This window comes from Mixophyes fleayi, chromosome 2, assembly GCF_038048845.1.
Source record: "Mixophyes fleayi isolate aMixFle1 chromosome 2, aMixFle1.hap1, whole genome shotgun sequence".
In the NCBI taxonomy this organism is placed as follows: domain Eukaryota; kingdom Metazoa; phylum Chordata; class Amphibia; order Anura; family Limnodynastidae; genus Mixophyes; species Mixophyes fleayi.
In genome coordinates this window covers 172,860,409-172,885,628 of record NC_134403.1, presented here as the reverse complement: position 1 = coordinate 172,885,628, position 25,220 = coordinate 172,860,409, and the positions used below count along the sequence as shown (strand labels likewise).

The following is a 25,220-nucleotide window of genomic DNA, read 5'->3' as shown; positions in this document are numbered from 1 at the left end:
GACATCAGCTGTTTCCCCCCCTGGTGCCTCATTTACAATAACCACATCACCATCCTCATCATCAAGTTCCTCCACAGCGCCAGCTACATCATCAATAGCCTCCTCCCGAGCCACCTCTTCCCGTACAGTGATGGGAAGGTCAGGCTTGACAACCACCAACATCCTTGGACTCGCCTTGTGGATTTGTGATAATTTCTCTTTAGAAGGCAGAGTTGTTTGCTGTTTTGTTGCTGACAGCATAACTCTCTTCAATTTTTTGTAGGGGGGGGGAGGAGGAGGAGGGCTAAGATCCGTGGGTGAAGCTGAACCACTAGTCATGAACACGGGCCAGGGCCTAAGCCGTTCCTTGCCACTCCGTGTCGTAAATGGCATATTGGCAACTTTACGATTCTCCTCAGATGATTTTAAGTTTCTCTTTTTGCTACTTTTTCTTAACTTGGGCTTTTTGGATTTTACATGCCCGGTACTACGAGATTGGGCATCGGGCTTGGAAGACGACGTTGATGGCATTTCATCGTATATGTCATGACTAGTGGCAGCAGCTTCAGCATTAGGAGGAAGTGGGTCTTGATCTTTCCCTACTTTATCCTCCAAATTTTTGGTCTCCATTATATGTAGCACAAGATACTGCAGAATGTGTGAACTTGGTAATATTGCAGTACCAATGGACTTATACTGCTGGATTGGTTTTGCAAATTTGGTTATAATTATTATATTATTTTTTTTTAATTTTTTATTTTTTTTTACTTTTTTTTTATTTTTAAAAAACTTGGGAATAGTGGGGAAATAACTATGCCCTTAGAAGCACAGAGCACAGGACACAGCACCACTGGACTGAACAGGACACGGCACAGGACCCAGCAGCACTACGGAACTCAGCAGGACAGAGCACAGGACACAGCACCACTGGACTGATACTGCAGAATGTGTGAACTTGGTAATATTGCAGTACCAATGGACTTATACTGCTGGATTGGTTTTGCAAATTTGGTTATAATTATTATATATATTTTTTTTTTTTAAATTTTTTATTTTTTTTTACTTTTTTTTTATTTTTTAAAAACTTGGGAATAATGGGGAAATAACTATGCCCTTAGAAGCACAGAGCACAGGACACAGCACCACTGGACTGAACAGGACACGGCACAGGACCCAGCAGCACTACGGAACTCAGCAGGACAGAGCACAGGACACAGCACCACTGGACTGATACTGCAGAATGTGTAAACTTTGTAATATTGCAGTACCACTGGACTTTTACTGCTGAATGTGTGAACTTGGTAATATTGCAGTACCAATGGGCTTATACTGCAGGATTGTTTGTGCAAATTTTGTGGTAATTAAAAAAAATTAAAGTAGTTTTTGGTATTTTTTAAAAAAACTTTTTTTTATTTTTTTAAACACAGGGGAATATTGGGGAAATAACTATGCCCTTAGAAGCACAGAGCACAGGACACAGCACCACTGGACTGAACAGGACACAGCACAGGACCCAGCAGCACCACTGACCTCAGAAGGACAGAGCACAGGACACAGCACCACTGGACTGATACTGCAGAACACAGCACAGCACAGCACAGCACAGCACAGCACAGCACAGAACTAAACAGCACAGCACGAGATCTACCAGGACAGAGGACCACCTAACACACCCTCCCTCTACCCTGATCAATGCCCGAGTGAAGATGGCGGCGACTAGCGGGGAATTTATAGGATCCGAGTATCGCGAGATCCGACAACGGGATTATGAGTCAGAGCCTCAGTTTCACATTTGAATTTGGCGCCAATACCCGGATCTGTCTCGGATCCGACTCGGATCCGCAACGTTCGGGTGGGCTCGGATTTCATAAATCCGAGTGCGCTCATCCCTAGTCTATAGTTGGTCATGGTACAAGATGAAAGTTTAGGAACGTTATATAGAGATGACACTTAAGAACATCTGAGATGTGATGGGTAACAAAATGTTAGATGTTGACAAAATAGCTAGGGAATGTCATGAGTAATGAAATGTTAGATGTTGAGAAAAATAACAACGTCATGGGTAACAATTTGTTAGACATTGATGAAAATAGCTATGAGATTATATGGGTAACGAATTGTTAGATGGTGACGAAAATAGAAATGAAATATTTCAAATTGTATAATCCATAATTAATGAGATTAAATATCTCCTCAAGAGGAAAGGCAGTGACAGTCAGTCTATGGTGGGTATGGACTGTAAATTTATTTTTGTGAGTGGTAAGAAACTCACAATTGGAGGGTATGTTGATGTAAGACACTCTGTACAGACCCCTTGAAAATGCCCCCATAATGTGAGGGGGGTTGATGTGGAGGCAATTAGCTAGCAGGAGCTGAGTTAGGGGTAGAGCTCCCCCTGTAAGAGAGCCCCCTTGAAAAGGTCTCCATAATATGAGGAAGGGGGGGTCACTGCAATTAGGCAGCTGCTCTGGAAAAAAGGAGTCCCCACAGTGAGAAGTAGATGGAACTTGACTCATTCAATAGAAGGTTGGTGTCACTCACCAGACCGTGAGTGCCTCTACGCTGGTGCGTGGCTCCCTAGCCTTCCTGCCGGCACCTGTCCTAAACCGTGGCCGTCCGCCATCCTGATGGACTGCGCATGCGCAGCTCCCAAGAACTCTTGTGACTGTTGCTTTTAATCTAATTGGTTGATCAGGCAACTCTCCCTATTTAAGGCACCTGTGCTCATTACCTCATTGCCTGATCTTGAGTCTCATTCCCTGTGAGTCTCTGAAGGTGTCTCCTATGTTCTACTAGTGTCTTCAGTTTCCTGCTGATTCCCTGTGTTACTCATCGCTGGTTTCCATACCCGCTACAGTCTCCTGTGTTCTACTAGTGTCTTCAGTTTCCTGTGGATTCCCTGTGCTACTCTTCGCTGGTTTCCATACCCGCTACAGTCTCCTGTGTTCTACTAGTGTCTTCAGTCTCCTGTGGATTCCCTGCGCTACTCATCGCTGGCTTCCATACCTGCTACAGTCTCCTGCTTCCTGCCTGTGTCCTCAGCTGGTCTCTGATTACCGCTTCTACTCACCTGTGGTTCCTATACCCGTTGCTGCCGTTCAGCGTCTCTGCAGTCCCTGCATCTTCCTGTGGACAGACTGTTCTACTGAATAGCGGTATGCCTATTTGTTATTGACTTTCCACGTTTACTATGCATATCTGCTAGGACTAGCTTCTCCTCTCTGCAGCGGTATCCATACCCGCTATAGACTGTTATTGTTACGCTGCATATCTGTGCTGAGCAAGTCTCTCTACCCAGCAGCATCACACATACCGTTATAGACTTTGCTGGATACACTGCATATCTGTTGGGCTCAAGTTCCTCTGTGCTCTCAGTGTCTTCATCCTATTACCCTTTGTATGCTTCCACTCATCGGCATCTGTACACATCCTCACCTATTAAGCAGTGGTACAACTTGCTGTATGCAAACCACTGACTTCCCCGCTACCTACCTGCACCTGGACAAGTCTTCTCACCATAAGCAGTGGTACAACTTGCTGTACGCAGACCACTGACTTCCCTGCTACCTTCGTGCATCTGCTCACGTCCATCCTGATCTCCGTGTTCAAATCTGCCTTTCTACAACAGCAGCTAGTCGCTGACTCATTGACCAAGATAGCTGCAAGTCACTGACTTTCCTATTCTCTATTGGCATCCTCTCTCCATCTGCTGTGATATATGTTCCGCTAGTCACCCTGCTACCAGAGGACCGTTGTGTTAACTTCACCGCTCTGGTAAGCCCAGTCATCTGGTGAATTCCTGGGCAAGACTCCTAGTGCCCGTGACAGTTGGGTGATACAATAATTTTAGTTTAATGGATAGTCCCTTAACTTGTGCTTATCTTCAGTAGAACAGGCAGACAATTATATTCATTAGGGAATCTGCAACCTGTATTTCCTGCAGAAACACGTCTTTGAGAGCTGTCTAGTGGGTACTCCTTCAGTAACGCATTAGGAACTTTGAGTAGGCAAAGTACATTGGTCGCCCTGGAAAGTCAATTTTAGCAATTTTGGCTAGGTTGATCAGGCGTACGGGAAGAATTTTGTAATCCCTTATAGGATTAAAGACTTCATTATCATGCAACAGACAGTGGAGATATTAATACAGGCCTTTGACACAGTCAGGAAATATAACTTTACAAGAAAACATTGATTTTCTTAAATATTTAAAAAAAATCACAACTGGGGGTATATTTGACCTATTCATGTAAGTTTGGCTAAAACTTATAGAAATCACCGTTAGAGATCTTAAAATCAGGTTATATATTGATGAGCTGGGTGTAATTAAGAGGACTGGATCATAGGTTAGCATTGAGTCTGTATCAAGCGCAGGCAAATACAAATGTTTATGTCATTCAAGATAACGTAAATGTTAGTATGTCGAAATCAGGGTTCTTTAGTAAAGCAGACTGCAGGTTTGTACAGTATACATGGTTGTAAAAGACTTGATTTCAGACAGCAATATACATAACATTATAAATTTTGAGAAATAATGTAATATATGTACTCAGAACATGGAACAGGTAATTGCCCTTTAAAGTCATTAATAGGGGATAATAAGTAAAATATGAATCTGGGATTTGTCATTGTTATATCAACAAATGGAAATTGATTTAGCCCTTAAGATTGCAATGTCTAAGGCAGGGGTCCTCAAACTACGGTCCGCGGGCCACATGCGGCCCCCTGAGGACATTTATATGGCCCTCGGCATGGCCGGATTAAGGGGGGGGGGCACAGGGGGCATGTGCCCCGGGCCCCCCGCCGCCCGCATCATCTCACCTGTCAGCAGCGCCGGATTTTTTTTTCAAATACACTCGGCGTGTGTGCCGGCAGTCGGCGCAAGGGGGAGGGAGGGGTACCCTGCAGCCCCGCCAAGAGGCAGTCTCAGGCATTTTTTTTCCCAAGTACACGCAGCGCGCACGTCAGCGCTTGGTGCGGGTGTACTACGCGGGAGGATGGACGCGGAGTCTGCCTAAGTAATGAATGAATGAATTTGCAGCGCGCCCTAGTCTCTCCTTGCTTCCTTTTCAAAGTGGGGACTGTGCAGTCTATTGATACAGTGCACAGCACCTACCTCACGTCTGATGGCCACTCCTGTTCAAAATCCGCGGTGGGGCCCACTTCTTCTGACCTGTGGCTGCGCCCTGCCGTCCTGTACAACAGCTAGGAATCTTAAGGTGAGTAATTTTTAAGAAATACAGGCACACACATACACTGATATATACATTAGGCGCACACACACTGGACACACTTACACTGGGCACACATATACTGGTACATACACTGGGGCAGGCATCCTGGGCACGCATACACTTGTACAGACACACTGGGCACGCATACACTTGTACAGACACACTGGGCACACTTACACTGGCACACACACTGGGCACACATACACAGGTACAGACACTTGGCACACTGACACTGGGCACAGATACACTGGTACAGATACTTGGCACGATGACACTGGGCACACATACAAAAGTACAGACTCTTGGCATGCTGACACTGGGCACACATACACTGGTACACACACTAGGCACGCATACACTTGTACAGACACACTGGGCACACTTACACTGGTACACACACTGGGCACACATACACAGGTACAGACACTTGGCACACTGACACTGGGCACAGATACACAGGTATGTACACCCTTTTCACGCTGACACTGGGCACAGATACCCTGGTACACACACTAGGCACACATACACTGGTACACACACTAGGCACACATACAAAGGGACAGACACTTGGCACGCTGACACTGGGCACAGATACACTGGTACACACACTAGGCACACATACACTGGTACAGACACCCTGGGCACACATACACTGGAACCAGACATTGACCATCTCATTAGCCAAAAGCAGGCCCATAGTTCCCATTGAAATACTGGTAAATGTGTTGATTTAACTTTACTTAATTTTAAATATTGTATTTGTTCCCGTTTTGTTTCTTCACTTCAAAATAAGATATATGCAGTGTGCATAGGAATTTTTTCATAGCTTTCGTTTTTACTATAGTCCGGCCCTCCAACGGTCTGAGGGACAGTGAACTGGCCCCCTGTTTAAAAAGTTTGAGGACCCCTGGTCTAAGGTATACAGTCATGGCCAAAAGCTCTGAGATTGACACAAATATTATTTTTCACAAAGTCTGCTAACTCAGTTTTTATGATGAAAATTTGCATATAATCCAGAATGTCATGAAGAGTGATCAGATTAATTGCAATCAATTTCAAAGTCCCTCTTTGCCATGTCAATGAACTTTATCCTAAAAACAACATTTCTACTGCATTTCAGCCTTGTCACAAAAGAACCAGCTGACATCAAGTCAGTGATTCTCTCGTTAACACAGGTGAGAGTGTTGACGAGGACAAGGCTGGAGATCACTCTGTCAAGCTGCTTGAGTTAGAATAACAGACTGGAAAGGAGGGTGGTGCTTGAAATTATTGTTCTTCTTCTGTTAACCATGGTTATCTGCAAGGAAACATCATTGCTTTGCACAAAAAGGGCTTCACATGCAAGGATATTGCTGCTAGGTAGATTGCACCTAAATCAACCATTAATTGGATCACCAAGAACTTCAAGGAGAGAGGTTCAATAGTTGTGAAAAAGGCTTCAGGGTACACAAGAACGTCCAGCAAGCGCCAGGACCGTCTCGTAAAGTTGATTCAGCTATAGGATTGGGACACCACCAGTGCAGAGCTTGATCAGGAATGGCAGCCGGCAGGTGTTAGTGCATCTGCACGCACAGTGAGGCAAAGACTTTTGGAGGATGGCCTGATGTCAAGCAAGCCAGCAAATAAGAAACTTCTCTTCCGGAAAAACATCAGGGACAGACCGGTATTCTGCAAAAGGTACAGGAATTGGACTGCTGAAGACAGGGGTGAAGTCATTTTCTCTGATGAATTCCTTATAGATTGTTTGGGACATCTGGAAAAACGCTTGCCCGGAGCAGGAAAGGTGAGCGCTACCATCAGTCCTGTGTCATGCCAACAGTGAAGCATCCTAAGAGCATTCATGTGTGGGGTTGCTTCTCAGCCAAGGGAGTGGGCTCACTCACAATTTTGCCTAAGAACACAGCCATGAATAAAGAATGGTACCAAAACATCCTCCAAAAGCAACTTCTCCCAATCATCCAAGAACAGTTTGGTGCAGAACAATGCCTTTTCCAGCATGATGGAGCACCTTGCGATAAGGCAGAAGTAATAAATATGTGACTCGGGGATCAAAATATAGAAATTTTGGGTCCATGGCCAGGAAACTCCTTAGACCTTAATCTCCTTGAGAACTTGTGGTCAATCCTCAAGAGTTGGGTGGACAAACAAAAACCCACAAATTCTGACAAACTCCAAGCATTGATTGGGCAAGAATGGGCGGCCATCAGTCGGTATGTGGCCCAGAAGTTGATTGACAGCATGCCAGGGCGAATTGCAGAGGTATTCGAAAAGAAGGGTCAACACTGCAAATATTGACTCTTTGCATAAACTTAATGTAATTGTCAATAAAAGCCTTTGACACTTGTGAAATGCTTGTAATTTTACTTCAGTATACCATAGCTACATCTGACAAAGAGGTCTAAAAACAGTGAAGCAGCAAACTATGTGAAAACCAAAACTTGTGCCATTCTCAAAACTTTTACCCATAGCTGTATGAGAATTTGTTTTAAAACTATATATAAGGAAATATGGGATAATAGAGCGGTGGTATTTGGAATCCTACTCATTTTAAAAACCCAGGTAGAAACAAGTAATTTATAATGGTGTATTGTAGAGAAGAACTAAAAATAGTAAAAGGAAAACTGCCTAGTGGTCACAGGTATGTAGTGAAGCCCGTTGATAAGATTTAGGTGTAAATTTATCAAACTGCAGGTTTGAAAAAGTGGAGATGTAGCCTATAGTAACCAATCAGATTCTAGTTATTTATTTAGTACATTCTGCAAAATGACAACTGGAATCTGATTGGTTGCCACAGGCAACTTCTCCACGTTTTCAAACCCGCAGTTTAGTAAATATACCCCTTAGGGTAATCTGGATATGGGCGGGATAATATAGATCCAGTAACTTCACATGTCATTATTTTGGAGGTGTTTGGTTCCCTGTTGCATTCAAATTAATGAAACCCCTGGATATTGGTAATATGTTTATCTGCCAAGAATAAAAAAGGAGGGTCATAATGCACAATGAAATATTCCACTCAAAAATGTGACGTGGCAATTCCCACTTGTGTATGGTTACAAAGGATCTGATAAATTGCATCAGAACTATCGTAACATTACTAGGAAATCACAAAATTCTATGTAACATGATTAATTAGAGTCATGGAGAAACCGCAGCACAGAAAAATAGTGTTTGTTGATAGCAGACATAAATGTTCAAAGTCTGTGTTTATAAATACCTGTAAATCCTAATTAAATAAAATATAACCCGGTGTGATGTTTTTATTCAGCAGGATCAGGGGAAAAGATGTGGATCATATAATACCACCTGTTTTTGTTTAAACTGTAAAAACACTGAGAACCTCATGCAATCTATCTCTTTTACTAAGAGAGCTCTCTGGAGACAGACATATACATTCACTCACTGAACAGCATGGACCAGGTATGAGGAGGACACTTTCATAAGTCTTTCTGGGCTGTGGTAATATTTGATCAGGAGGGAATATATAATGAATTAATATGTTTAATATTTATTGTTAAACATAGGTAATTGGGTTGTGTTGTGTTAGATTGTATGATGATTTGTATGTGATATTGTTAGTGTACTTAGAAAGTGAAATAGTAAGTGATATTGTTTGGAAAGTGACTTGGGAAAAGATTACATTGTGCTTGTAATGGAAGGTAGTAAAGTTCTGAATTAGAAACTGATTAGAATGGTATTGCACTGGACGTTACTAGAATGTGTGGTTTTGGTTTGGTCTAAAGATGGCTAGAGTGTTAAACTGGATGATAGTTTGTTGAATGGATTGAGTGGAAGTGCCTTGTACTGTGAAAATATCTATTGTTTTTGAAGTAATGCAGTTTAGTCTTGGAGAAATTGAGTATGGTTAATATGGCAGCAATGTGATATACAATGTGATCAACAGAATTGGACAAAAAGGCACCTGTGTGAGTTAATTAATATCTATGTTCTAATGGTAAAAGTTTTAATGTGAGATATGTGTAAGGAGGTCAATGTGTAATGGCTCCTAGACAAAGGGATGTTTGTGTATACCTTATTTGAGATAAGTGCTACAAAGCAGTGATGTTTTACTGGGAAGTGTCTACTGTTCTTTTGGTGAGAGTTGTCCACGAGTACTGGAGTATATGTACTGAAACTGATGGATGGATGAATGGATGGATAGATGGATGTATGTATATATACATATACATAGATAGGTAGATAGATAGACGTCATCTTGCACACACTCTTTCTATATTAACATATACAAACAGACATATGTACACCAAGAGGACATATTGATATTTTACTTACATACCTTACTTTCTCACTCGTATAATCATACATACATATACATATATAGTAAAATCATGTTAACTTAGTAACAGAATGAAGACATTTACAGATTGGTAAAATAGTTGAAGTAGGCAATGCATTGTATTTGATGCAAACTATATTATGTTTTCTATACTGTGTTATTATATGTGTAAAGAGTGAAAATACTGAATACATACTGTTAATAAGAATACATATCTTAAAAGAGACTGTGAAAAATCTTTCTTGATATGATTATCATTATTCCCTGTATTATACTGTGTGTAGCAGAGTAAATTGAGCAGATATTGAAATAGAAATGGATTTAAACTATAACCTATCCTTTGTGAGTGGCAATGAAGGTAGTTATTAAACGGTCATTATCCTATTAGCATATATACCTCACCACTGGATCCTCAGTGATTCCAGAGAGCAATAACAGACTCTCAAGGAAATAGCACAGTTTTATGTACCCTTTTACAGTGGTACAACCAAGAAGGAAAACTTTTTAACTTTATACATTCCCAACATAGTTTTTGTCAAGTCTATGTGTAATCAAGTGCATACCTATACCCATCACAGACCATGAGACCCGTGGTAATCATCAGAATGACATTGATGCCACTGACGACGACAACACAGACAAACAAAATCTGATTCACTGACGTGAATAGAAACTGCCATCTTTGCCAGGGTTTGGGATGTAGCACAAACAGTCGGTCACGCACATTGTCATTTTTATACTAAGTCTGCATTTGGTTTTTATAGTCATTTTTGCAATCTGATTTTTTTTTGTCGGTGTTGTCGTCGTCTGCAACATCACACTCGTTATTTCGTACCCAACCCCATGAGACTGCTATGGGCCTAGCACCAATTACCTAGAGTAAAATATATGCCTCTAAGGGCCTTTTCAGTCTGGCTGCATATTAATCTACCTGGGCATCATTCAGATTTAGCAGCTACTGAGGTTGAAAGGAATTGTAAGGAATTACTTTGATATTTTTGCACCTCTAACCGCTAGAGGTCTCTGTATTCGTAAACTTACCCTTAGATTTGCTCAGTTCCTGGATCAGACATGTGCTTGAGTATTCTGTCTGCTCAGCTACTGGTACTTGCTACTCTTCCTTGCATCTGAGACTACCTGCTTGTGTACCGACCCGACAAACGTCTTACTACTCGCTGGATATCTACTCGGCTATTGATCCTTCAGATAATACCACCAGTTTCGTTACAGGAATATAACTTTAGCTGTAGACTGGTTAAAGTTGTAACTAGTGTTAGTCATTGTTTTGTAATAAATCAGATCTTGGTGGGTGTATGTGAACTTAGTGATCTAGGGCCTGATTCATTAAGGATCTTAACTTGAGAAACTTCTTATTTCAGTCTCCTGGACAAAACCATGTTACAATGCAAGGGGTGAAAATTAGTATTCTGTTTTGCACATAAGTTAAATACTGACTGTTTTTTCACAAATATCAACTTTAAATTTCAGTGTACAAATTAGCTATCAAGTATTTGTGTGCTACATGAAAAAACAGTCAGTATTTAACTTATGTGCAAAATAGAATACTAATTTGCACCCCTTGCATTGTAACATGGTTTTGTCCAGGAGATTGAAATAAGAAGTTTCTTAAGTTAAGATCCTTAATGAATCAGGCCCCTAGTGATGAAGTAGAAGCCATTCTGCCCAGTAAGCTCATTTTTATTCGATATTGTTTACAATAGTACTGCTCAAATGGAGGTCAGTCAAGCAGTTTCCATATATTTGTCAATTGTCACTGACATTACACAAACAATTTTGTATCTCATTCTTGTTTACAAATGAGTGTCATATAATTTTCTTTTGATTTAATTCAGAGTGAGCAAGCACAGTCTTTTTCAATCTCAATTAAATGGGAGCAGATTTATTTAGATTGCTGACAGGAACTATTTGGGGAATTAATGATTACTGATTTATGAATATTGAGCAGCATTTCAATAACCTAGGTAGAATAATCACTTACATCTCAAGCCAGCTTTCTGAACCATTATACTCTTCAGCAATCACTCAAAGGAAGTTAAATGATTCTGATTTATAACCTTAACCTACAGGGCCCAGTACATTTGCTCTATCAGTGTGTAAATTCTACAAATGCAATTCTCTGTACCTCTAGAGAACCAATTTAAGTCAACATTATGCATGAGCTGAGCATGCCGCAATTCTCAACTCTCTTATTTAACTCATTAAATTTGCACTGAACATCTTGCAATTAAAATTTCACACATATCTCTTCATATGATTGACATTTGGCCTTGGTTAAAAATTAGTTTAAATTGGTTTCTTTGAACACATAAAAGAACAGAGATAGATTAAGGAATGTGTTTTTTGTTAGATAGTGTGTATTAGTTCTTTGAACCTGATTACTTTCTAATAGATATCATAAAACAGGATTTGCAAGCCATTTAGATTTAATTTCTTAAAAGTATTTTAAGCAATACGCAGTAACTTTAAGCTTACATGTACCTCAACTTTTTATCAAAATTATTTTGAATACAGTTTCACATACTCTATTGACAATATCTAAATAAAGTACAATAAAAATCACAATTCAATAAAACATTAAAAAACAATAATGAAAGGCCATAAACAACTAGTGTGATTAATATAGATAACATACTAAAAATAAGTTACTGAAGAAAGGAGGCAGCCATTGTTATGCTTAAACTGCCTGCATCTGAGCTATCATTCATACTCACTAGCGCACATACAGTATTTGTAGCTAACACTATAACCAATCCCAACCTGTATGCTTAATTTCTGTTTTAAAGTAATTGCCAGGTGCATTTTAATAAAAATATCTTGCCGTGAAAGTTCCAATGCACAATCCTCAAGAATGAAATTCTTACTTTTGAGTGAATTCAAGACTGAGGGGTATATTTACTAAACTGCGGGTTTCAAAAAGTGGAGATGTTGCCTATAGCAACCAATCAGATTCTAGCTGTCATTTTGTAGAGTGCACTAAATAAATGACAGCTAGAATCTGATTGGTTGCTATAGGCAACATCTCCACTTTTTCAAACCCGCAGTTTAGTAAATCTAGGCCTGACACTCTTACATCCTTACTTTTGAGTGAATTTGACAAGGAGATGTATGCTAAAATTTTCTAAATTTACATGCACCAGAAGAAAATGAGAGGACATACAAACATTGTTTTGCCATGTAATGATTAAAAACCATTTAAACTTAACAGCATCATTGTTGTTGTAAATTAAAAACAAATCAAAATATATAATAGAAATTTAATTAATTAGGAAGAGAAGTGACTATGAAAGCCCAGACTACTATCCTTTCATATTCACTTGAAACATGATGAAATATCTAGCACACAAAGAGATCAGAAACAACATTAACATAGAGTTCCTATAGAAACTCCTCATACCCTATCAAAATCATTACCTTTTTTCACATTACATAGACATAATTTATATTAAACTTTTTCCAGTGCTTCAGTAATTAAATGACATTAATTGTTAAGAATTTTTGTACATGTTATTTGATGTTTAGGGTTATAATGTGTAAATACACCTGAAAAACGTTTGATTACATTTATTTACTGGAATGTATTATTTGTCATGCAGTAACATTTTCATACAGTGCTTTTATGAAGGATCTGTTTGAAGATCAGAAAGGGAAACACTATTGAAAATATTGAATAATGGTGCACTGGGGTGAGAGATAGGCTAGTAACCAATTTACAGTGTATGTGTGTTCCTGTTCAATAGGAATGGGAGAAGTGATACATAGGTGTATGCAATTACATGGTGTAAGTTACGCATATTGACCTATATTGCATGACAAGCAAAATATATGACTCTGCTGTGTGCTATAATATACCTGTGCTGCTGACTTTCAATAACAATAAGTGTATGTATTATATGCGCTTAACCATGAATGAGTCAGGATACATTTTTTTTCTTACGCTATAAATATTCTAAATTTACCTTTGAAGTTAAAATCCTGTAATACCGCACTGCACTTTGAAGCCATCTCATAAGACTCCCTGCTGCCACATTACCAAATGCCTTTCTCTCCATATTTTCTGGAGTAAATTGGACTTTCCTTATGTTTGTTTCCAGCAGTTCCAGTGTAGATTGTGGCAGCTAAAGATTACAAGGGACAAAATGTTAAAAGGACCCTCTCACAAGATGCAAACGTGCAATCGTCCATTCATTATACAAGTCACAATCATTTCACCTGAGCCATGTGGAAAGTCACCAGTTCATTCAGGAAGCGGTCAATATTGGCCATCTGCCTCTTAGCTCCCTTTGCCCAGGTCAGATCAGTGTTAGGAGACTTCAAAATTATAATGACAGAAGCCATGAGCTCTTCTATATCCACATCAGGCTTTTGCATTGCACGTAGTTCTCCTGTATGGAAAATAAAATATTTGAAACAATTGTCCACTACTACTGAGTCCTCTATGTTGAGTTTAGTTACTTATTATTATTTTATTTTTTCAATAGCTATCTATGTGTTGCATTTTATTCCTCTGTGGAAAGCATTCGTTGTTCATTTCTCTAAAGCTATTCGGATTCTGCAGAACATAGCCATATTTCAGTGTGTAACTTATCTCTGCTGAAGCACATTCTGGTCACTTCCTATTGGCTTTGTACTTCTAGCCAATAACGGACCAGTCACCACATGTAACATACTAAAGAACTGGAAGGTTTGTCTAGATAGGCAGATGTTTAGAGATATGGGAGCAAAACAGCAATGATCAAGTGGATGTTACTCACCTAAAGCCGTTATATCCATGTTTTGCACTAGTTGCTTAATATTTTCTATTAGCGCAGAACATTTGTACTCTGCTTTCTCCAGTGCAACTTGATATTCTGGAAGAAGTGATTTGAACTTCTTGATCTTCTGTAACTGTTGGTGGATATCATGGATCTTCTGTTCCACCACGGCCTTGTCCTGAGCAATCTGTTGTAATATTTTCAATGTCCCCTCTTTGTGTTGTTCAAGCACAATATTTTCATGCATAAGATCGTCAGTCAGTTTTTCATGTGATGTAAGCTTTTTTTCAATACAACCAAGAACTTCCTTTGCCAGCTTGTGTTCCTCTATAATTTTAGCATATTGTTCTTTCATTAGAGTCCTGAAACACTGAACAAAAAAATCAAAGGTTGCATTGGTGATATTGCCATACTTCTCTTTGGCTGACTTAACATGCTTGATGATTGAGAGGTGCATGGATGAGAGGAGATGACACACATTTTCAATCTCTTGCTTGGTCAACATGTCTAAATCTTGAATATGATAGCTTGCATGTTCTATTAGGTTTTCCCTAGAAGACAAATCAAAATGTTAAGGTACCCCTAATGCAGACTGAGAAAGAAAATACACTTTTGGAACATTATTTTATTGTCAACTTTTATTACTGGAATGTTTGGCTCAAATCAATCAGTCAAGTATTTTACAGTAAGTTTATTTTATTTATAAATAGTTTTACACTTTTATCCTTCAGCAACACATCACTGGAAGTTGAACAACCACTGATTTAGGGCTGGTTTACATTATTTTTTGTAACACTGTCAGGCCCGGCGCTCCCATTAGGCAAGGTTAGGCAATTGCCTAGGGCGCCTCAAAATTAAAAAAAAATGACTTAAGTTTAAAACTGTGCGAGAAATCCACGGGGAGGGGAGGGGGGGGGGGGAAGGGGCTTTGAATCTTACCTGCATTAAGCTGCTCCTCTGCTCTGTCTCCTCCCCTCCGCTCACTGACTGTCGGGCGTGACATCATCATCACGGCCCGACAGTGTCTGTGAGTGGAGGGGAGAAGACAGAGCAGAGAGGAGCAGCTTAATGCAGGTAAGATAAAGAAAAACGTGGGGAGGGAAGCGCCAACTTTAACAGGGTACCCGCGGTGGGGGGCGATTTTTAAAGGGGGGGGGGCGCTGATTTTCAGTGTGCCTAGGGCGCCAAGGACCCTAGCACCGGCGCTGAACACTGTTCAATATATTTTAAGGCATAGTTTATATGCTTTAAAATGGTTTATATGCAAGAACGCCTTCGTCTTTGGTGCAGAACACATTAGTAAATGTGAGAAAATATCATACTGCAAAGACAAAACAAGTGTGAGTGGTGGATTATAAATTTACAAATGTTCATGGTTTGAGAAATTACATTCTGTATTTAGACTTGTAAATTGATCTACACTATAACGTAATGGACATATTACAATGACGTCTACCTCACTTAAAGCGCAATTACAGAAGCTGGGAAAAAATGAAGAATATTTTGAAAGATGAAGCATTGCTGGCATTGGGAATATGCAAAAAAGGCACATGGGGTAGCCTGGGATTTTGTTTACATCCTTACACCAACTGTCATTTTAATTAGTTCATAGCACCAGGCTACATGTACAATGGGTTTTGGCAGATACGTCTACTGTACAAGAAGCCCTGAACTATTAGCCATTTAGAGTGCTGGGTGTTTAATAGTTGTTATTAACATTCAGAGCAACATTTCATTGGAAGAAGTACTTAGGAAGAGAGAGGGTTGTGGAGAGTAAAGGTTTATTGGACAAAATATATTACTGGGCATACGGGAGTGGTGTGAACTGCTAGGCATATGGGTCAGTTTATATTAAATAAGAGGCAATGTACTTTATTTAGTATACGGGAGGCATTGTCTTTTACTGGACATGTGGAGGGGAGTGTATTATTGGCTGAGCATAACGGGGGCAATATGTATTATTGATATTGATATATATATTGATATAGCACAAAATTATTATATTTTAAATATACAGTCATCTACAAGGTACATGGTTGGTTAAAGATTTTAAGACATCAGTGAAAAATGTATTCAAACTTGGGAGCTGGGGCTCATTGTGGATCTTCTGATCACAAAAAGACCAGTTTTAGCCCATTGCTGGTAATGCACAAAGCAACAAACTTTGTATTAACATAAAACAATTTTTTGTGGTTACATGTATATGCATAGGAGAATATCCAGCACTATGTACAGTGTATTAAGCAGAAACAAAGGTGTGCATGGTCGACTAAGGACCAGGTGATCACTAAAGATTCATACATCCCCCAGAAACAGACAGAGAGAAAGAAAAATCATCATTTAATACATATGGATTCAACAGCAAGCACATAAATGTCAGTTAGAGCCCTTTTTTTGCTTCACCAAGTAAACAAATTGTTATCAGGACCGTCTCTCCCATTGGGCACAATGGGCAGGTGCCCGGGGGCCCTGCAACACAGGGGGCCCGTCGAGGCAGCGCTGCAAAAAAAAAATCCTGCCCCCCCAAAAAAAGAAAGGAAATACTTACCTTGTGGTCAGCTGGCGATCCGGCTCCCTCCCTGGTCTACTCCTCCGTGCTGGGCCCCGGTGCACTGCTTTGCCCAGGGGCCCATAATGTTGTTAAGAGGGCCCTGATTGTAATGCAAACACTATACTGTATATCCCCGGTCAGACTTCTGCTATACTCTATTTCCTTTTCAAGATCTGTGTAAATAAACTCCTCAATTGATTTCAAGTGAGTGTATGGTTCTAAATTGTCAATGACATTCACTCTTTTTATTATTACATCTCTTAGTGCTACACAATGTTTGCAGCTGTACATAAGAAATGGTGTTTTATCCTAATTTGTATCTAAAAAGTTTGCCAAGGGGAGTGTATATAAAAGTTTTTTGTAATAACTAAACTTAAAAGTCCATATTTAGAGACAGAGAAATGTTGGGAGGTACACTTAGTTTTCTTCATAGGTTCAAATGTATCCTATCAAAACAAATTAATTTGACTCCATAAGCAAGAGAGGAAACAAAACAATATACTGTACCAAACTAAATAATCATAGTCAATTTTTCCCAAAGTGCTGAAATGTCTTCTTAGTACCCTTGTGTAGCCAGTCAATCATGTGACCTGAACAACTATTTTACTTATTAATTATGTAGAAGATTGGCAGGTAACCAGGGTAACGCAGCTGCAGCTTCTACAGTGAATTTAATCTGTCTGCTTTCCCTATGGATTGAGACTGGTCGATGAGTGTTGGAAGAGATACCTTATTGAGAATATTGTGTGTATATTTTTTATTTCCCTCCAGCTATGGAATGAAATAAAAGCTTATGTCTAAAAATTCAGTATCTCTGTGTTTAGCTAAAAAACAAAAAAAGATCTTCCGAGAACTAAAGCAATAATTCTGTTTGTTTAGTCGTTACAGCAGCTGATGAATTTTATCCCGTATGACATTTGTTCTTGCTTTATTTAGGTGACTTTCAAGTAAATCCATTTCTGTGCAACAGCATTTGCTGTCACTGTTGACAGACAATAGATTATTAATAATGGGAAACAAGAAATATACACCTAAGACAGGAATAAGTGTACTGGTAAAGATGTATTTATCTGTGACATGTTCAGATGTGACTACATTTCACAGTGGTTGTGTAACCAAATTAATTAAGTGAGCTTGCCCTCTTTAACATTGCTAGCATGTCTGTCTATGATTGCAGCTGGACATTAGCCTATTCCATAAACATGAAGTCACAGCCAGGCCCTATTAGAGTGTGTGTGTGTGTGTGTGTGTGTGTGTGTGTGTGTGTGTGTGTGTGTGTGTGGTGGGGGGGCTAGAGGAGAAATTTTCCCAGGCCTCTGACTGGCAGGGGGCCTCCAAATTTTCTGACTTATTGTTTTTGTGTTCCGATTTGTTTGTTTTTTTCATATTTATCCATTTGCTAATTTGACAATTTCCAAGTAATAAAAGTTCAAACCAAGCTCCTACACATGTTACTTGATTAAAATGGCATAACGCGTAGCAGCGCATGCGCTTACTGCTCTCTGAGCATGATGCATCTATCCGCAAAGATACATGAGAATGCCACTTGTCCTTGAGATTTGTAGGGGCGAGAGACTCGCAACTTCGCAAGGGAATAGTTTGTTTAAAATTAGGAAAAGGGGACTGAACTATACTATTTGATGGTCAGCGTTTACTTGAAGAATTGCAGAATTGGCATGTAAGATAAGTTAATTTCATCATTGTTTTATTAGTACAATGCTCTTGCTTGTATAGATTCAACAGGTTTTGTTTTTATTGATACATTTTAAAATATTACTTTTGTATGTGAACAATTGAACACTTTTAAAGATAAATAGCATAAATCAGGTAACAGGGCTGTAACTAGAACGGTGCAGCCACCTCAATGCCCATGTTTTTATAAGCGGTGAGCTCAGTTCATTCTCTGCAGTCTCTTTCTTTCTCTATGGCTCCCATAGGGCTGTCAGTTCTTAAGGAGAGGAGAGGAAAGGAATGGAGATAGTGACATCTGAGCAAGGGGGCGGGGCTACACGGATTGAGCAGCAGCTGTCAGACTCACAGGGACGAGGAGCTGCAGCCAGAAAGACTCATTGTTTTCTGAAGTGTGTTTGTGTTATGAGACTATAAATTGATTGAGCAACTTCCACTTCTGCAAGTGTGTGTATGTGATTGCTGTGGTAGAATTATTGTGCGAGTATATTTGCATTTCTATGCTTATGGGGACATTGACCTCTTTACACACCAACACTGTCGTAGTGGGGACAAAAAATGAGGCCCCACAAAGCTTCCCAAAGCTAATCAATGCAGGGGACCTTGCTGATATCTCGGCATAAAAATCTGGCATGTTCACACTAGCCACTTTTGTCACATCTAAAGTCTGCGTGTCCAATGTGGAGGGGAGAGTGTGTGTGTACGCGCCACCGCTAGAAGTCACACGTAAGCAGGCACATGCAGCGCTCCAGTACTTTTTACACTCGACAGGGATAAAAACATTGTAGTATCAGTCTGCTGCTGAAAGTGAAACTTGGACAGAACCATGAGAGAGCCCACTGGAGACTCAGATTATAACCTGGAGAGCAGTGGGTAATGCCCCATTGCCCACCAGTGGAGAAAAGTGCAGGAACCCAGAAATGAGTTCTATATACGACCATTCTCGACCTGTTGGCAGCGGTGTTTGAAACACAGAGGGTCAGAGAGACGACGCAGCGTCTATCCAAATGCTATCCAGAAACAGCAATGGCTACAGGGCGTATAACAAAAAAGCCCTACTACCTGTCCTGTGAGAAGCCAAACTAAAAAATAGCCCGGCATATGGAGCATGTTCACCAAAATGAGACGGAAGTTACCTGGGCCATGAAATTCCCAAGCACTCAAAAGAAAGGTGCATGCAATTGGCACATGTTCGCAATAAGGGCAACTTTGCACACAATGTTGAGATGATGAGGACAGGACATGGCGTTCTGGTCTCGTGCAAACTTCCTGGCAAAGAGATGGATGCGAAAAACTTCATGCACTGTGCAGCCTGCCAAGGCTTGTTTGCAAGAAAATACCTGTACATGAAGAGATGTAAGCTAACCGAAGGGATAACAATCCCAAACCTGGAAAAACAGTCCAGTCACCGTGTTCCTTTGCTCAGCCTGTTCCACCTGACAACAGTGGTGGCTTTTGAAAGCTCTTAAGCGACATGACCCTTGATGAAACCTGACTTGCAGTAAAAAATGACCGATGCATCACGCAGATGGGGCAGCATCTCTTCAACTGGGTCGGTTCAGATGTCTGCAGGCACGAGTACATCTGTCAGAAGCATAGAGAAATGGGCAGGCTACTGCTAGAGGCCAGCAGAGGTACTCATTTGGAGAGGATGGAAAACTTTACAACCCCATCAAACTTTCTGCATGTAGTAGACGCTGTGAAGCTGGCAGCTGGCTATGACGAGGAGACGGGTACATTTAAGTCACCCTCCCCGGCACTCAAGGTCGGGTGCGGCCTGCAAAAGATAGCGAGCATTGTGGAGTGCCGAGCAATGATGGAGAGCTGCACTGCTGCAGTTGAAAACAAACGAAGCTTCAGGAACATATATGAGGTGAGATGGAACAAGTTGATCTCATCAGCTGCTTTGAAAAGTCTTAAGGAGTCCAAGCGGAACATGCCTCAGTTCATACCTTTCACGGAAGATATAAAAAAGATGCACTTGTACCTTGCTGAGAAGCAGCAGGTGAGACACTGCCTCACCTGCAGCCCTTTCACATGGTGGTCTCCATTTCCCCCACACCCCCAGACCTGGAGGCAGACAAGCTGGTGGGGTTGGATTACTTCTCTCCCCACAGTTCACGTTCACAGTTCTACCAAATGTCCCATCACTCATATTAACATTGTTTGAAGTCCATACTCTTAGGAATTTTAACCCATTCTCTATATGTGTTGCAGTCATCTATCGCCCCCCTGGACCACACCAACAATTTCTTGAACACTTCTCTGCATGGCTCCCTCACTTCTTATCCTCTGACATCCCCACCATCATCATTGCTAATCCACTTTCTAATGCTGCTTCCAAACTACTCTCTCTAACATCCTCACTTGACCTCTCCCAGTGGATTGAATCCGCTACTCATCAGGATGGCCACTGTCTTGATCTTGTTTTCTCTAGACTATGCTCAGTTTCTGATTTCCTTCACACTCCTTTCCCCCTCTCGGATCATCACCTTATTAGCTACTCGCTCACCCCCAGTTCTTTACCATTCCCAGTGTCAAACTCTTCCAAGCCTCCTCACAAATGCAGGAATATTAATGTATTGATTTTCAAAAATTTTCCATCTCTCTTCAACACCTTCTCTCCCCAATTTCTGCATTCTCCTCCCCTGATAAAGCAGTACCCCATTTTCACCAAACCCTAGCAACTGCCCTTGATCAAGTGGCTCCAGTGACTCTACATACTCCGCGTAGACTTTGTTGCCAACCGTGGCACACTAAAGTAACACAAACTCTACAAAAACTTTCTCATAAAACAGAACGTCATTGGCGTAAATCTTGTACCTCTAATGATTTCATCTCATATACTGCTATCTACCACTCCTATTGAAATACTCTCGACACTGCAAAACAAACATACTTCCAATCTCTAATCTATGTTCAGGTGTCTAACCCCAAACACGTTTTTAACACATTTAAATCTCTTCTCAATCCTCCAACCTCAAACCATCTGACTACCATCAGTGCCCAGGATCTTGCTTCCTATTTTAAGACCAAAATAGATAAGATCAGAATTCAAATGGTATCATCTCCCTCGACAAGCAATAAGCTCAATTCCCTTGTAGCACCCTCTGACATTCTCTCTTTATTTGATCCCACAAATGAAGATGACGTTTCTACTATCTTCTCATTTTCCTACTCTATCTCCTGTCCTCTTGATCCCATGCCCTCACAAACTGGTATGTTCCAGTCTTTTGTAATCATTCCACCTCTAACTAAAATCTGTAATCTCTCTCTCTCTTTTCTGGTATTTTTCCATCACTATTCAAGCATGTATTGTTTAATCCTATTTTGAAAAAACAAAATTCTAACCCAAACATTCTCAAATTACCACCCCCATCTCTCAGCTCCAATGCCCCTCCAAGATTCTCGAGAGAATTGCCTACACTCGCCTCACACACTTTCTTACAGCAAATCACTTACTGGATTCTCTTTAGTCAGGCTTCCACTCTCAACACTCCACAGAGACTGCGCTGACCAAGGTTGTCAATGATTTGATCACAGCAAAAACTGAAGGCCATTACTCTCATCTAATTCTCCTGGATCTCTCTGCTGCATTTGACACCATTGACCACTCTCTCCTCATACAAACGCTACAATCCCTAGGTCTTGAAGGCACTGTCCTATCCTGGTTCTCATCCTACCTATCTAATAGTTCTTTCAGTGTTCATTTTTCTGGATCCACATCTGCTCTGCTTCCTTTATCAGTTGGAGTACCACGAGTCTCAGTCCTAAGTCCTCTGCTATTCTCTATCTACACCACTTCTCTTGGAAAACTAATAAGCTCCTTTGGGTTACAGTATCATTTCTATACAGACGATGCACAAATCTATCTCTTCTCTCCTGATCTTTCACCATTTGTGTTGTCTCACATTACTGACTGTCTTTCTGCCATTTCATGTTGGATATCTTCTCGCCAACTCAAACTCAATCTTTCAAAAACTGAATTAATAATATTCCCACCCAAAAACAGAAGCTTCCTGTCTGACATTTCTATTTCTGTTGACAACATGACCATAAACCCACCCCGCAAGCTCCCTGCCTAGATGTAATATTTGACTCACAACTCGCCACATTGACTATATATCTAAATCATGTTACATACATGACACTGCAAAAAACCTTAATTCGTGAACTCATCATCTCCCGTACCGACTATTGCAGTTCCCTCCTCATTGGTCTTCCCGAAATCAGACTTGAACCCCTACAATCTATTTTGCACTCAGCGGCTAGATTGATTTTCCTTGCAAACAATTCTTCCTCTGATGAGCCACCCTGTCAGTCTCTACATTGGTTGCTTGTTTTTCAACAAATCCAATATTAAACTCTCCTTCCATTTCTCAAATTATCTCCCAAATCGACACCTCTGTTCTGCACAAGATTTGCGTCTCTCTTCCACTCTTATCACATCCTCCCATTTCCGGTTACAGGACTTTTTTCGGGCTGCGCCCACTTTGTGGAATTCCCTTCCTCGCACAATAAGACTTTCCTCTAGTGTTCAAACCTTCAAGCGTTCTCTGAAAACCCACCTCTTCAGACAAGCTTACGATATTCCTAAACCAGCATCTTAATCTCCCTAGGTGCCCTATTACCACCCACTACACAGCTAACACAAGTCAACAACCCTCTGACGAACATTGCTGTGTGACTGATCACACAGCCCACTCAATACATTATATCTTTACATTCTAGCTGGTCCAATGTGCAATATGATATAGCACATACCCTTGTGTTTCAAACTCCCATTGTCCCATAGATTGTAAGGTTGCAAGCAGGGCCCTCTTACCTCTCTGTCTGTATGTATTACCCAGTATTTTTTTATTAATGTTTGTTCCCAATTGTAAAGCGCTACGGAATTTGCTTGCGCTATATAAATAAATGCTGCTGCTGCTGCTGATGATGATGAAGTGGTCTATCCACTGAGCCTACGTTTAACCACTGGGCACTGCTTGCAAAAGTCACCCTGGCACATTTGATATTCTTCAATTGAAGAAGGGAAGGGGAAGTTTCCAAGATGTTGATGACCACCTTTTCCTTAAGAGATACTTTAGATCACCACGAAGATGTGGTCTTAGCGCTTTCCAAGATTACGAGGAAGCTCTGCCGGCACTCACATTGTAATCCGAGGAAAACAAGGGAACGAAGTCCTCATCCTTCTGACACCAGCCATGCACGGTGCAATGGAACTTCTCGCAGAGAAACATGAAGAATTTGGAGTGGATAAACAAAATGTTTACATGTTTGCCAGACCAGCTGCCTTGTCACACTTCAAAGTCTCCAATTGCATACTACTGTTTGCCCGAGAATGTGGGGCTAAATATCCCCACACACTGTCTTCCATGAAGCTTCGTAAGCACATTGCCACTCTCTCAAAGGTCCTCAACCTAAATGACACATAACTGGATCAGTTGACAGACTTTTTTGGGCACGACATCAGGGTGCACCAGCAGTATTACTGCCTCTCAGAAGTATCCTCCAACTTGCCAAGATCAGCAAACTATCACATGCCGGGCCCGCTCATTCTGCTGTCAGGTCCCAGCTCACCTGGCCAGACACGCTCCTCCGCTGGTCCAGCATGCAGCACCGCGGATCCTGGTCGATGCCATCTTGAAATCGCATGCGCAGACCCGTCTTTTAAAGCCTTCCACTTCCATTGGTAGCTGCCTCCCCAGTGGCCACAGTATTTAATGCACCCTTTTTCATTCATTCAATTGCCAGTTTTTTGTCTTTTACCGTGTGGACGTATTTTCTTCTGGCTCCCTGCAATTCTGCTGTTACCAGTTGCTACATACTCATCCAGCTCCCCTGCTGCCAGCATCCCTGGACTTCAGCATCTACCAGCTGCATAATCATTGCACCCAGTACTCCTATCATTGTGCTTCTAGTTCCTTTGTGTATTTTGTGTATCCAGCAGCACACCACTACCAATTTATATCTTGTTCTTTCTCCACTGGGTTTCACTTAGCACCTACTCGGAAAACCGCGACCTGCGGCACGAAAGCAGCCAAGCCCTTATGCAGGGGTCATTGCTGAAAACCTTTTGAGTCGTTAGACTCCGGGCCTCCCAGTAGGTGGCGTCAATCTAGGTAAACCTATAAAGGATTCACTGACCGTAAAAAGCGTGTGACAAACTGTTAATAGCTCTCGAGAGTGGCAGACTGGCCGAATTCAAATGGAAGAATATGGACGAGACGCACATTAATCCGGATGGTAAGTAGGAAATCTTGTGTTTGATTTATGCTTTTCAATGTTCAGATGTAAGTCCATTTGCTTGCCGCATCTTGTGTGAAATAGCTTTGCACATACTCAAAAACATGCCTTACGCTAATGAATGCAATTGCATGCCCGAAGGGAAATGACACTGAAAACTGCTACTACTGGAAGTACGGAACGATGGGGATGATAAGGTGTGGACGAATGTAGGCAATGTACAGTAAGTGGACGAATGTAGGCAATGTACAGTAAGTGCCGTGCCTAGGAAGTTTCCCACACAGATGCGACTGATTCAAATCCTGTGTATCTCTAAAGTATGGTTGTTATAGCTGTATCATTTGCACCAGCTACTGGGCAGACAAGTGTGAGTGTTGACTGATAGTGATGACTGACATGGCATAGTCTTTGTTTGGAAAAGTACACATATGTGTGCCACTAAACAGCACAGA

General features: G+C 41.0%; 1 protein-coding gene across 1 annotated transcript in view; it reads right to left on the bottom strand.

Moving 5' to 3' along the window:
• The window catches only part of LOC142139871 (uncharacterized), a 481,886-nt gene that overhangs the window by 207,947 nt on the left and 248,719 nt on the right, over positions 1 to 25,220 (bottom strand). Inside the window, exons 66-68 of the mRNA XM_075197730.1 lie at positions 14,280 to 14,830; positions 13,738 to 13,910; positions 13,485 to 13,643 (exon numbers count right to left, since the gene is read on the bottom strand). Coding sequence (XP_075053831.1) covers positions 13,485 to 13,643; positions 13,738 to 13,910; positions 14,280 to 14,830 — 883 coding nt within the window. The remainder of the gene's footprint in view (positions 1 to 13,484; positions 13,644 to 13,737; positions 13,911 to 14,279; positions 14,831 to 25,220) is intronic.